Source organism: Corylus avellana, chromosome 2 (assembly GCF_965113065.1).
Source record: "Corylus avellana chromosome 2, dhCorAvel1.hap1.2, whole genome shotgun sequence".
Taxonomy (NCBI): Eukaryota; Viridiplantae; Streptophyta; class Magnoliopsida; order Fagales; family Betulaceae; genus Corylus; species Corylus avellana.
In genome coordinates this window covers 46,659,816-46,674,649 of record NC_142491.1, presented here as the reverse complement: position 1 = coordinate 46,674,649, position 14,834 = coordinate 46,659,816, and the positions used below count along the sequence as shown (strand labels likewise).

Genomic DNA, 14,834 nt, shown 5'->3' with positions numbered 1-14,834 from the left:
CAACCGCCACGAGTTCTATATCTTTCTTTCTCAAAAATCGCATGAGCTCCTCCAAAATAAAGACAAATTCCTCATTCTCAATGCTTCTTTTTGAATTTTGCCACCACACCTACTCTATATATCATTTGCAGCCAAACAGCTCCACAAAACATGTCCCGTGGCTTCTGTATATTGAATATACATCAGCTCCAAGCATACATTACTAGCAACATAATTTATGTTGATACTGCAAACAAGCCTAGGGCCAATGCCTTTAGACCCAATTAACATAAAGGCTTATTCACTAAAAAGGATAAAAGAAAAAAGTGTAAGAGCCTCCTGCCTATATATTCCACAATCACACCCACTAGGTGGCAGTTAAAAGAGTAGTCTAATATAAAGGAGGGTGACCATTTCATATAAGATAAGAGGTTATTTTCTCATCTCTCTTATATAATTTTCTCAACGAATTTAATGACTTAAGCATTGCAAGTTTTTACTCCGGCCAATGGCCGACACATTTCTAATGGTTTTCCTCTTGTTCTGCAGGTGACCCGTCGTCGAGCCCGATCATGCAAAAATCTGTTTTTGCAATTTGGTAATTAAATTTTTTGTTTGAGATGCTTAACGGTCATTAATTAACCAAAGTTGGTGTATAATTAAAGGGGGCTGAATTTTCAAGCTGCACTTACATTTTTCTTCATAAGATCATAATAAGATGGTCATTTATAATAAAGGTGGAAGCTCAACTACATGGCAGTTTCACATAGCACTAAATAAGCTGTGAAACTTAAGTGATGTAGTTTTCTTAAGTCCTCAATATTCTACATAATACCAACGTTCTTTTCATAATTGCTATGTACAAAATTTAGGTTCCATTTCAATTACCTAGACCCAAATCGAGGAAGTGACCTGGCTTTCCTCGATTTCCCTAGCCGTAACAGGAAAGCTAATACTTCAGATGGGTCACGCAAAGAGTAGGAAGCTCTTGTATCCTTTGGAATGGAAGATACAATGATTGGATATCCTTGTCCTCTACTTCGAATAACCTGCAAGAATTCGATATTAAAGACCGAACTACGATTTTATTAGACACTACTGAAATATGTTTTGAGACTGCTAAATTAGACAAAACTCTAAATGACGGAATTGGGATAGTGTGAAAAACCTTGAAAGCATCTTCATCAGTTCGATCATCCCCAATGTACAATGGAAGGACATGATCACCAGAGTTGCTAAACCCTAGAGTGTCAAGTAAGTACTCCAAGGCATGACCTTTGTTCCATTCTATAGATGGGCGTACTTCCAAAACCTGTATATGTGTAAATTTAATTATGAGATATTTGAGTATCAGAAAAGCTATGGAAAGCACGGGAAAATTCAAGAGTTAGGGTTTTTATCTTACCATTTTACCCTCAGTTAGGTGAAATTCTGGATAGTTTTCAACTACAGACTTAACCTTCTCTTCCAACATGCCATAATCCTGCATTTCAACAAATAATCCTTCTTTTGTGAATGCCCCCACTTTCCAAAGAAATTAAAAAAATAAATAAATAAAGAAAAATAAAAAACAGCAGATGCTCGATCTTCAACGAAATTATTTAGGTTTATACTTGGTAAATATATAAATAACTTATATATTCTTTTCAAATGATCGACAAATTAATATATTTCTCTCTCTCTCTCTCTCTCTCTCTCTCTCTCTATATATATATATATATATATATATATATATATATATATATATATATATATATCTATATATATATATATATATTCTTTTCAAACCATCTTACCTCTTCCCGGACCTGTCGAAAATGTACAGAGATGCAGAAACTGTTATCCTCTACCATGGCTCCCTGTATTTTCTTTGTTTTTTCCTCTAAGATTTTGAATATCTGTCAGGAACACAAGAAATTTCTTATATGAATGGCAAGGAAAAAAAGCTTTAATTAGGTACTTTTCTAACGAATTAGATAGAGACACGTTATTGAAAATTTTAAATGACGAAATCTTTAAAATTTAATTTTGATAAAAAAAAGAAAAAAAGAGCTTGTCGCATCTTGAAATGGAGAAGATAAAAGAAAGTACATAAGGATAAATGAAAGTTAGCTAACCTCTTGAATTGCAGGCAAGAATTTCTTAGCAGGTTGAAAGAGAACTCCACTCTCCTACAAAGATTGAAATTTCATGTTATTATATCATAAATTTTTCCACCATTTCACTTTAAAAATCTAAAAATCTAAAAAAAAAAAACTGAATATTTTGAAGGGCCTTATAATTACATGAATTGACAGCTCCAAACATTCCTTTTCCCCTAATAGTGTCACCAGCTTCGGAACCCATTTACTTTTTACAATCATGAAATATGTAGAAAAAAGTAAAAAAGACAAACCTTCTTATCAAGCGCTACGGTTTGGCGTTTGCCATCATTGTACTTGAGTGGCCTTGCTGGGACCATTATGTCCATCCCATGGCTCCCAGCATAATATACATTATGCAACTTTACAAAGTCTTTTACCTAAACGACGAGGAAAACGGCAATAGTTAGTATTTATAAGCCTTTGAACTTTGAAGATTCGCTTAATATATATATATATTAATTAAATAATTAAATTTATTAATGTTTTATCAACTTTTTAAAATAAGTCGTGATTTACGTAATTAACTCGTTATAACTTATTACCTTCTCTCTGCTCCTTCCACTAATAATGGCTGTCGGAAAATGTTTTGCAACTTCACGTACTGCTGCACGCATCTGTAATTAATAGCATAATGTGTGACTATATATATATATATATGCTTGTGTAGTTGTGTGTGTATATATAGATATAATTTGATGATGATTAGTACTGTTAGAATAATTAAAGAATATTCATGCGACTGCAATTTAATTACCTCATCAGACATGAAGGCACGATCAGGGTCATCAACAATAGGTGAGAGTGTCCCGTCGTAGTCTAAAAACACAGCAATCGTCTTCCTTTTTCCGGCTTTCATCATACGATCAAATGAGCCTAAAGCAGAAGGGTGTTCTGCCTATATTCATATACAAGAAACAATCATTTTTTTTTAAAAAAAAAAAGGTGTATAAATAAATATATACGGTTGGAATATGGAGAAAAAAACTTACCACCCAGGAATTATAATTTGAATCAAGAGCTATAGGATCATTTGTGCAAGGACTTAGGTATGGTATTCTTGTGTTTGTGAAGCTATCTCCTTTGCCCTCCACGTCTTTTGTTGTTTTTGGAACAGATTGCTGTTTTTGTTTATAGGAAGGTGGTCTTTGGAATCCCATCGCCTGTTTGAATATATTCAAAACTTTACTTGATCATTTGCTTATATTCAAAAAAAAAAAAAGAAGAAGTCTAAAAGGGAAACATTAATAGGCCAAGATGTTTTTTGTGCCTATCAAGCCAGTCAAAAGGCGGTGGGTGTTAATGTCAGTGCCAAACTAATAAATAAACCCGTAAGCCTTGGGTTTAGCATCATCTGATTGGATTTCGGCCTAATTAAATGCCTAACCAAACAGCCCAGAATGATTTTGATAGCTAAATACCTGATTAATCCAAGAAAACGCTGGCTCAGCTAGCCACTCTTGTAACTTTCAATTCTTCTAAACTATTGTATATACCTGCATGCAGTAGTATTCCTGCAATAAAACCAAAATTTTTAATACGTAAATTAATTTCCAAGGTTAAAGAAAAGCACCAGCTTAAATGGAAGACCAAGAACGAGAACAAAACAAAAAAAAAAACAATACTGGATGGAGTTTGCTATTCTGATGATCAGTCATAAGCTTAGGGCATGCAGCTCAGATGGCCCAATAATCTCCATATCATCATAAGAGAACCTTATCCATGACCCACATGATAAAACTCAAGGCATGCTCTTTTATAGACATCCTTCTTCATGTAAATAAATCTTGTGGACCCCACAATAGGAGGAGGTGGCACGCATAAGTATATATCCCATAAGTCTAATTAGAGATGGCAATTCGTGTTTGCATATTGGGTTCGGATAGTATGAAGACATAAATATAGGACTATATAAGTAAATTCTAATCCGACTTATTTAATTAAACTCGTTAGATTTTTCGACCATAACCTGTTCATTTATACTGAATTTATGTCGAATTTGTTAGTCATGTCAAAAATTGACAGCTCTACGTGTTGTAATTTGAAGTTGATGCTTATATATGCTGTCGTGGTTTTTTGTTTTGTTCTTGATGTGTGATTTTCTGGCATTAATGATATGCTATTGAAGGTAATGAACATTAAAAAAAAGGGGTAGGCGTGCATCAAGGAGAATATGTAGTTATGGTTGATAACAATTAATGAACACTGAAAAATCTCAATCCAATGAGAGTGACTTCTATACCGAGGTGGCACAAAGGGGTGGCCACTCAATAAGTGACACCTCAATATATTAGAATAAACTTAAATTTAAAAAAAAAAACACTAACACACTAGATTATACCAAATATAAAAAAATAAAAAAATAAATAACAATAATAATAATTAAAAAACTAATTAATTTTTTTTTGTAAAAAAAAAGAAATACAAAAATTGAAGGGGTGGCCAATCAGCCACCCCAAGTGGGGATGGGGTGGCTTGCCGGCCACCCCTGATGGGCTTGGGTGGCCCGCGCGGCCACTCCAAGTAGATCTAGAGTGGGCGACAAGCCCTCCCATGGGCTGGGGTGGCCCGCACGGCCACCCCAAGCAGATTTGGGGTGGCTCGCTGGCCTAGCTAGGGGTGGCCCGCACGGTGACTTCATGGCCTGGGGTGGCTCGCCGGCCACCCCAGATGGGCTAGCCACCACCCTCACCCCTCCTACACATTCTTAAAAAAAAAAAAAAAAACAAAACAAAACAAAACAAAATTGAAGAAACTTGATATAATCAGGTGTTTTGGGCTTATATTTCTAGTATACTCTATATGCTGAGGTGTCAAATCCTTGTTGGTGGGCACAAAGAAGTGGCTTTGTGCCACACCCATATAGAAGTTATGCTCCAATTGAATTCCACACTTGCATCATAGGAGCCGAACCCATCATCCTTAATTAAAAATTAAAAAAAAAATCATGAATTAACAATTCTTGAATAGAATATGTGCTAATCTTCTCTTAAGATTTTCTCTCTCTCTCTCAAGGCTAGGAAAGTCTTCAACCTAATATTAATTCAAAGGAGGTCGGTGGTATTACATTACACGTGTAGATGTAAGAGATAATTTTAGAATAATTCACTAGCTTTCATGTGTATTAGTTTAACATATATGTTATTATTAATTAATTACAATTTGCAAGAAAAAAGATCAGGTCCTTTTTTCACCAACTCAGACTAAACTATCTTCTTAAGCCCACTTTCAAGTGTTCTCTAGTGAAACAAAAGTGACATGTGTTTTAACTTTTAAGTAGTTTTAGTGGGCTTTCTTAGGATCACATAATTTAAGAAAAGTTGTTTTCCCAATATATTACATTTTTCTCACATATAAACACTAAAAGAAAGGCAAGGGAAATTATTTTTCACTTTGTGTACGAGTAATGTTATTTAATAGACTGTTCTATAACTGTTATATAATGACCTAACAGTGAAAATCAACTATTGAATCAATACTTTTTAACGCTTTGTCATTTCAGTTGTATGATAGTCATATATCAATTTGCTAAATAGCATTATAATTTTCAAATAAAAAAGATTTGATTACTTATAAAAGTTTTTGTCCTACTAGGGGGTTTCAATCAGGCTGATTCAGATGACAGTGACCTGAGAAACGGTCGATGATGTTGTCTCCACTCTAACTACCATCTTTTCCTTAATCCAACTCTTCCTGCCAACTGAATTAGGATTTATTGCATTCTATAATCATAGCATAATCTCTCTCTATCTCTCTCACTATCATTTTCACCTGACTAGCTATTTAAAGGCCACTACTAAAGAGATCAAATTTTAAATTGCTAGTGGAGATTCATTAGAATAACAGTAAGAACATTATCAAATATGGACCAGGCGTGCATTTTAATTGTTAACAGTAGAGGAGGAACACAACAAAGTAGGGAAAAATAAAGTTCAACTTTACAAAATCATGCGCGAATATGTTGAGGAATCTAAGGTTTTCTAGTTTTGTGAAAAGATCAATCTGGCCTGATCAATATGTTGCAGAATTCTGCATAGGATTTGGGGAGTTACTGGTTTTCTTCAGAAAAACAAAAGAGAATGTTATTGTTCCTTGTTTGATTAGCGAAGATTTCATATAAAAAAAAGGGGCCAATTAACTTTTGATATTAAAAAAATCAAAAGTTTATCCTAGCTAGCTAGTAATAATAACAACGTATACAAGAGTGCTACGCTACTGCAACTTTTCATATGGAAAGCAAATTAAGTTCTTTGATTTTCAAGAAAAGTTGTCCTCAAGATTAACACGATATAAATATAATGCATGTGTTTAACAAGCTTAAACATGGAAATGATTTTCATTGAGAAAAATTCATTGTTCCTCATCAGTAAATAAGGACAAAATTTGTTCGCAGGAAAAAATAACAACAACATTAACACTTGTTAATGAAATTTAGAAGGTGACAGAATTTTCATGTCACAAAACCTAAATATTACCTCAAAATTATCCAATCATTTTTATTATGAAAATAGATGGAGTGCATGCATCAAACAAAGGTCACATGTTGATGTACTAATTTAAGAATAAAAAAACAAAACCAAAAACAAAACAAAACAAAGGCTGGGTTGCATGTGAAAGAACCACTTGTATTTTTCTTCACATATGGGAAGATCTGAAAGTCAAATAGCAATGAACTTAACTACATGTTTGAAAAAATAAATTCACCATAAAAGAGTTCTTACTTTTCTCATATATTGTCCCTATATATATATATATATATAGAGAGAGAGAGAGAGAGAGAGAGATTGATGCTATACAAAATACCTTTTTTATTTTTTATTTTTTTATCCTTAAAAAATGAACAAGAATCATCTTCTAAGGGATAAAATTCTATGAGGGCTGTTAAGTGTCCCAAAATCCTTCCCAAATGATGTGGAAAGCACTATTTGGAAAAGGAGTAGGAGACAAAGAAGAGAGAATGAGAATTTTTTAAGGAAAAAAATGCTTGCCATATCATTTTAGAAGCATTTTGAAAAGAATCCCTTGAAATGTCTACCATTATCCAAATTCGATTACATGCATGTCCTATCATATCCATATTTTTTAAAAATCTAAAGGTGAATTTAAACAAGAGATGAATGAGTAAATTAAACATGCATACTTGTGTTTGCTTGTAAAGACAAAAAAAGAAAAAAAAAAAAAAAGAAAAAAAACAACTTATGTTTAGATCATCTCTATTTCAATCTATTATTCGAATATATTGTCATGTCATTTAAATTTTTTTAAAATAACATAGTATTATGTACACAGTTAAATACAATACAATAAAATGAAATCTTAACTATGAAATGAATGCTCTCCATTTTAAGTGAAATAGATTAGATCATATTGATGTGTTTATTCATGTATATAAAGGACAATTTAGGGTTAACAATATTTAAATACCATATTTTTTGCAATGTCTACCCCAATTTATTATTGGGGTTGCTATGTCTGTCTTCCGCAATTCACAAATGACAAAAATACAGTCTAAAAGATTTTATTTTATTTAAAAATGACCTACTTTACAAATGACATTTTTGTCATTTTATTGGTGGATTAGAGAGACATTTCAAAAAGTGAAACATTGCAAAAAGATGTACGTGTTTTCCCTTTAACTTTATTTATGGCCTCTTTCACCATCTGTCACTTGTAACTTCTTTAATGGTCCCAAAAGTGTCGAGAAGGAAAAGACAGAATGGTAACACAGATGGGATATAAAGTGTCAACAAATTCTAAGAGACACAATAACTAGTGGGCTACTTTCATTTCTTTATATGCCAAAATATCAAACTCCTATTGGTGTCAAGCAGCTTTCGACACCGACGGACTCAATAACAATATCGATTCAAACAAGTTCCACTTGCAAAACAAAGCCAAAACTCTTGGTTAAAAAGCAAGAGGTTATTGCATTTATGCTTCCAAAATTAGGGCCGGCTCTGTAAATTTCCAGATTTAAAGGCAAAAAGTGTAAAAAGAGTCTTTTTATTATATTTATATATTAATTGAATAATTTTTATTTTAAAGAAACCATTCTTTTTTAACTTTTGAAAAACTTCTTTGTATGTAAAAAATCAACTATAACAAGTATATTGTCTTATATATGCAAGTGGTACATGAATTTGGAAATAGAATCTAGTCTATTTATATAATTTAATACCTCAAATTGACTGCCTTCTTCTATTTGTAAAACTTATTAATTTTAAAAATTAAAATTAAAGTTATTTCGTTAGAAGCTTTTAATTAAACGACCGCCTAAATCGCCAAATGAAAGAGCCTGTCATGTCGGCAATGGACAATGCCATGACAGAAAGAATCCCAGGAAAGCCCACAAATGACACGTATCCGAGATACACGTGTATCCTACGAAGCCACAAAGTGTCCTGTCTTTCCTAGAATAAAAAAATAAAAAGAAAAAAAAGTAACCTTGACTTTGAAACCAAGGCCCAAGCCCCTAGGGGTGTGAACAGATAAAAATAGGTGTGTATTAAAAGAAAAGATTTAATTATGAGACAAAAAAGGTAGAAAAGACACCGCACGTGTCAGTTGAGTACATGGGTGATAGTTGATACACAGAAGCTTTTGGGTTTGGTAAGGTGGACACGTCTAGGACTGTTTTAGTAATGGGAAAAAAAGTCCCCTGGAACCAGGCACGAAGCAAAGGGACGAAGTGTCGGTTAAAAGTTAAAACAAACCACTTGGAAGTCAAGTAAAATATTCTTAGAAAACTTTGACAGATTATTTAAATTACAAAAACTAATATATAATAATACGTTTATGGAAGTATTAATTACCATACAAATTAATAATTTGAAAGCGTGACCAACGCATATATTATTGACTGTTACCTTTTGTATTAATTTAAGCTAATCTCTCATGTTCTCACCTAATTATTATGACATGGTAGTGACTATGGACCAAGCAAAAGTCTCTTATTCGTTGATATCAATATCTTTAATAAATGCGTGTGAAAAGGATATGTCTCTTGGACTACTACCACTTGTTTAATTAGTTCCAATAATAATTTTGTCGCCGGTTTTGGATCCGTTGATTTAGATTTTATAATATTCTAAATAGAAAACTATGCTAGTGTTATCAATTAATCACGAAAAATATGGCAATAAATCATAATACTAACAATTTATTTTTACAAATTTTCTTTATGAATAATAATTTTTATTATTTATCTTTTTCAATTAACAATATTCCGCTGTCCCCAAACAACTTCCCAACCGTAATCGGTAATACTACTCCCGATATGCTTTGACCGTTTTTTACAGGTACTAGTCTTGTCGTGGAAAGTGACCTTTGGTGGGTCCCTTGTGTTTTGGTGGACTCCGGAATCTGAATCGTACAAGTGGCACCTTCTACACGTGCCAACTTATTGGTCGTCGGATGGACACCGCCAGATCCCTAAAACTATGAGCTAGATTGGCGCGTATGTTGGGTCAACTGGTCCGTTTGGCCCAGTCAACTTGTAGGACCTAAATAGAAACACGTGTACGGTCCTTCACCAAACCCCAGTAAGGCAGTAACCGAAGGACTATTCCATACACGAGTGGCGAAGAAAGCAAAAAGCGCGTGGACAGAACAACCTTGTCCATAGCTTCCACGACAACCTTAGGGTAAATGAGGATCCGTTCACGCGCTGAGTCTAGCGTGAGGAAAAGACAAATCGCAAACGGAATTCCAACCGCTTTTCGCGTCTTAGTTGGCAATTTTTTTTATTTTTTTTTTTGGCTCATATAAAAGCCGAAAAATCAAAATGAAAAAGAAAATTACGGAAAATAAAATCTAAAAAAGAAAAAGCTTGATGGCATATTAGGAAGAGAGACGTGAATGGAAAGGACTTGCCCACCGATTTAGTAGATTTTATACATAGCCAGCCTACTAATTGCTCAGTATTTAATTATAACCTTTTTAAATGTTCCAAGATTGGTCAAAAAGACGTGCATGAATGTTCCTGAAACTGTTCTTAAAATACTCTTAAAACACACACAAATAATTTTTTATTTTTATTTTTATGTTAGATCAGAACATTATTTTAAATAAAAAATGAAAAAAATACTCGCAAAACATGTTAACAAACAAACAGAATGCATGCTAAATCACAAAAATAATGGGTAATAATTAATTATAATATCATTACAACCAGAATCTATGTCCAAAAGCCAGAGAACAAAAGATTAAGATGAAAAGTAAGAGAACAAAAGATTGAAAAGAAAACGAAAGCGAAAGTGAAAGAAACTCACCAAATTTCATGCAAGTTGATGAGAATTCTTGGTTGCTTTGCCCGGGTGCTTGAGAGAAGGAGAAAATGATCAGCAAAGTTGGGAGAGAAGGAGAGGGTTTTGTGTGCGAGGAAAGAGTTTCTGGAGATGGAGAGAGGGAGATCATGGGAGAGAGGGAGGTGTTGATGGGGGGTTTTATTTATAGAGGGAATTAAGGAAGAGAGGGGTTTAGGAATATTAGAATTGTCAGGGCAGGTGCCATTTGTGTATAGACATGGACCCATTGCATCAGGACTTCCTCAAAAGTTATTTACCCCATTTGTAATTTGCTGTATATTAAACTGAAAGGACTAAAATAGGTCGATTTGCATGGTTGTGTAATATGGTAATGTGTCCTTCTAGTATAAATTGGTTTTAAAAATTATTGTAATTTTTCTTATTTTTACATCACTTAATAATTGCCCACTATATCAATATTACTGGTAAATTTCAGAAATATAAATTTTTTTTTTAATATCTTATAATAATGAAATACTTTCATTAAATAAGATGAGTCATACATACCTAATATTCTTGTTGAGTATTTTTCTTCTATTTTGGTTGAGAAATATTTTTTTTTTAATAAATTTTTTTAGCTTAAACAATCTTAAGCTGAAAAACATGGTGGCCTGGTCAACCAAACATGGTTAATTTGAGACAAAATAAGTAGCATTTAATTGATTTTAAAGATTTTTTCGAATAGAAAAATTCAAAGCAAACAACTGATAAAATTAGCTTGTCATTGAAAGACAAATCTACGGTCAAAGTGGTTGAAAGTTTCCATTCGTTCTTTGTAGACAAGTGTATTTTAGAACAATAGGGTGGCAGTGTCCTTGATACTCTCTATATATATTCTATGACTTTAATATTGCTCAGACATTTTTTTTTTTCCCTATAAATCTCTATTAAATAAATGCGTAGAAACTGTGGATTTGCAAATGTCTTTCCTTAATTTTCAGCTAAACAAAAAGTTTTAAGAGATGCTATACCTTGTGCGGACATGTTAAAAAAAAAAAAAATGCTATACCTCCATCTCCCATTCATCTTCCATTGACCCGTTTTTTAAAATTATCATTGGATATGTAAAACTTTCGTGTGCGTCTTATAGATTTAATAATGAATTTGAAAAAAATAAAATGAAAATGGATGAGAGATGGAAAAATAACATTTATCTATTTTATATGACCTAACAATATATTTGTCATATGGCAATATATACTGTATTAAAATTGGAAAAATGTTTGGTTTTATTATTCTACAAATTCTTGTCCATCTCTGTACAAGAGATGTGTAAATGAGGCATGATATATATCATTCTCCATTCAATCTCTCAACCATTCCTTTTGAAAATCTAATATTGGATTCACTCATCCACTTTACTGAAATGGGTGAAAGATGAGATAAAGAATTATTTTTATGTGAAAATACACCATTGATTCCTTGAATATGTTGAACCCACATCTGGGTCTAGGAGATTCAATTGTGGATTTAAAAAAACAAAAAAACAAAAGACAAATGGACAAGAGAGGTGTAGGAAAATAACATCAAACACTTCTCTCAAAATTTGTGAAATCTAATATAAATCATAAAATAGATCCGAGACATGCTACATATCATTCTTTCAACTGTCTTTTTTTTTCAAATCTAATAGATCTACCATTGAATTTGTAAACTCATGTAGACCCCACAAAAACTTAATGATAAATTCACTCATTCGTTATACGAAGATGGTTGAGAGAATAATTTTTATCATTTCTCAAATAGATTCTCTCAATTTACTTGAAGAGACATGTTACTCTTCCATCAAATAGATTCTCTCAATTTACTTTGTTGAGACATGTTACTCTTCCATCAAATAACTTTTCTCAATTTACTTGATGAGACATGTTACTCTTCCATCAAATAAATTTTCTCAATTTACTTGATGAGACATGTTACTCTTCCATCAAATAGATTCTCTCAATTTACTTGAAGAGACATGTTACTTTTCCATATGCCACTCTTTCATCTTCCATTTATCTCTTTTTCAAATTTACCACAACAAATCTAATGATGAAGTTGAACAATATATGAGAAAATAACCTTCTCAAAATGTAATAACACCAAAACCATGCCGGAGATATTCAGAAAAAAAAAAAAAAAAAAAAAAAAGCAAAGCCATACCATATCTACCTACATAATTAAGCTTCAGCCAGCTAAACTTAACTTTCTTAAAAACAAAATCCAATCGTCACTGCAAAATCATTGCACAAACATTATGTATAGTACTCCAAGATTTGTCACTTACTATGCTTGCTCACTTATTATTCGTCGAGAATGACAAGAACCAAATAAGATAACAAGCTACAGGGTAGCTAGTAGCCTATAGTAGGTAAGGAAATATAGCCTCATGGCTCACTGCATCCCCCGACAATTAGGTATGGAGCAACTGACCCAATGCAAGCAGCCCTATATGTATCGCATAGGAGGGACATGGCCTAAAATTTTTTTGTCCGAATTTAAAAATGTTAGAAGAGGGTCGTAGCACCTTAGGTAACCTGAGGTGCAGTGCTCACCTGTTTGAGATATTCATGCCCCCACACTAGATCTTCCTTTATCATTTTTCAACCCGAATTTCGTAAAAATTCAAATAATTAAATAAATATAAGGCTGTCTTAGAGGAAGCAAAGATGTATTTGTCATAACAAACAATGCAGAAGAATCCTTAATTTGGCCTCGTTCTAGAAGGAGAGAAAGGCTCTGCCCGGGTGACAAAAGGAAAAGAAAAAAAGGCTCCCTGCCCTTTGAATTCCTTGAATTTGAAACCCCTTAATTTGAAACCCCCCCTCCCAGAAGGCATTAGACATGAAGCTTCCTTAAAGACTTTTATAATATTTTGCATGGTCTTTGGTGTCATAAGCATATGCACTCAATAAATACGCAAACTGCTCCTGATTAATATTCTTTTGACTCATGACCTCTTTTGCATGAATGTCTTTGGCGAAGTTACGTGGTAATTTACTACAAAAACGCGTCCAAAAAAAATATAATAATTAATTATAAAAATACACGACCCCATGAAAGCTGACATTAAAGACTATGAACCAGAATTTGTCTAAAGGAATCAAAAAGAAATTTATTGCAAAAGTAATTCCCAACCACAAGTTTGTCTCAGAATCACGACTCACAAAAAACTTAATATATTTTCTCTTTTGTTGGTCTCTAATGGATCTCGAACCTGACACGCACATCCCCTTTTACTCTATGCTCATTAGAAGGAGATGCCGAGGTAGATTACTTCTTCATCTCATTTTTTTTTAGCTGTATTTGGCTAAAAAATTTTGTTAGTTGTTACAGTGCTCAATAAATGTAGGGAAGTATTAGGGAGCCAAACAAATGAACCCAAAAAAAATTTTAAACTAATATAGCAAACCGTGACTAACAGATAAGGGAGAGAGAATTGCATTTTTTTAATTTAAAAACCCTTGCCACGTCAACTTGAAAATTTTTCTGTGTTCATTTGTTTGGCTCCCTAACACTTCTTATAAATGTAATAACAAAATAGTTTTTAATCTTTAACACTATTTCTCCTCTCAACAAAAAATAGGAAAAGAAGGGAAAAAAAAACATTGAAAAATAATATTTAAATGAAATAGTAAAAGTGAATAATTAAAATATATAGCCAAATGTAAATGCTTTAAAAAAAAAAAAAAAAATTAGTAACTAAAAGGAAAAAATACAAATTTTTTTAACTACAATTAAAAATATATTTAATTAATCAGAAGCCTTCTCTGTCAATAAAAAAGAGATTCCATTAGGACAAACTGATCAAGACGACCAAGAAAATTACTAAGACAAATTGTCACTGTAGATGTGGAATCTAGACCAAAGAAAAGTATCATTAAATTATAAGGACTACTCGTCATAGAAAAAACACCTACACCTAAGGTTAATGGTGGTAGTGACTGGTACAGTGCAATTGTGTTGTTCTAGAGTAAAATAATAGGAAAGTCGGTCAGCTCCATTGAATGCACCCTTTTTCTCACATCTTAAGAGTTATTTTCGTCACTGACCAACAAAAAGCAGAATATATATTCTTATCTCGTCAGCTCCGTTACAAGGAGGGGGCTGCATGTTGTCTTTCTCGTGGAATCAACTTTTTTCTAAGAAACTTGCTACAATCTGCGACAAGTCTTCAGGGTCGGTGCTGAAAAAGCGACTCCACATGCCCTTTCGCAATGTGACAGATCGATCTTCATTTCTTCGGTATCTATTTATTATAAATATTATTAGATTATGGGCTGGAAAGCCCATTGGGCCCAATATATCAAGCCCATCTAATCGAAGGTCAACCCATTAATCCGAGAGTATGCATATGCATGTGCATAGTAGGGCACCAATTCCCAAACCATTATCATATTGCATGGCCACGTAGCTGCCACCTGGG

General features: G+C 33.0%; 1 protein-coding gene across 2 annotated transcripts; it reads right to left on the bottom strand.

Moving 5' to 3' along the window:
• Positions 1 to 716: 716 nt before the first annotated feature.
• On the bottom strand, positions 717 to 10,521 carry LOC132164221 (putative trehalose-phosphate phosphatase 6). 2 transcript variants are annotated; one of them, XM_059574684.2, is made up of 11 exons: positions 10,391 to 10,521; positions 3,542 to 3,634; positions 3,113 to 3,283; positions 2,878 to 3,018; positions 2,666 to 2,737; positions 2,375 to 2,500; positions 2,097 to 2,150; positions 1,776 to 1,877; positions 1,385 to 1,462; positions 1,148 to 1,291; positions 717 to 1,028 (listed from the first exon to the last, which is right to left on the bottom strand). In XM_059574684.2, exons 3-11 carry the CDS (start codon positions 3,278 to 3,280, stop codon positions 864 to 866), a joined length of 1,050 nt encoding a protein of 349 aa, XP_059430667.2. In that variant the 5' UTR covers positions 3,281 to 3,283; positions 3,542 to 3,634; positions 10,391 to 10,521; the 3' UTR covers positions 717 to 863. The 2 variants fall into 2 exon arrangements, with proteins under 2 accessions (XP_059430667.2, XP_059430675.2); XM_059574692.2 differs by lacking the exon at positions 10,391 to 10,521 and adding an exon at positions 3,746 to 3,835.
• Between the last annotated feature and the right edge of the window lie 4,313 nt (positions 10,522 to 14,834).

Excerpts from the sequence above, each read along its gene's own strand:
- LOC132164221 (XM_059574684.2), bottom strand. The coding sequence starts at position 3,280 with ATGGGATTCCAAAGACCACCTTCCTATAAACAAAAACAGCAATCTGTT. Across the intron at positions 3,019-3,112 it reads CAAATTATAATTCCTGGGTG|GCAGAACACCCTTCTGCTTT; the intron begins GTAAGTTTTTTT and ends ATATGAATATAG. Across the intron at positions 1,463-1,775 it reads TTCGACAGGTCCGGGAAGAG|GATTATGGCATGTTGGAAGA; the intron begins GTAAGATGGTTT and ends GTTGAAATGCAG.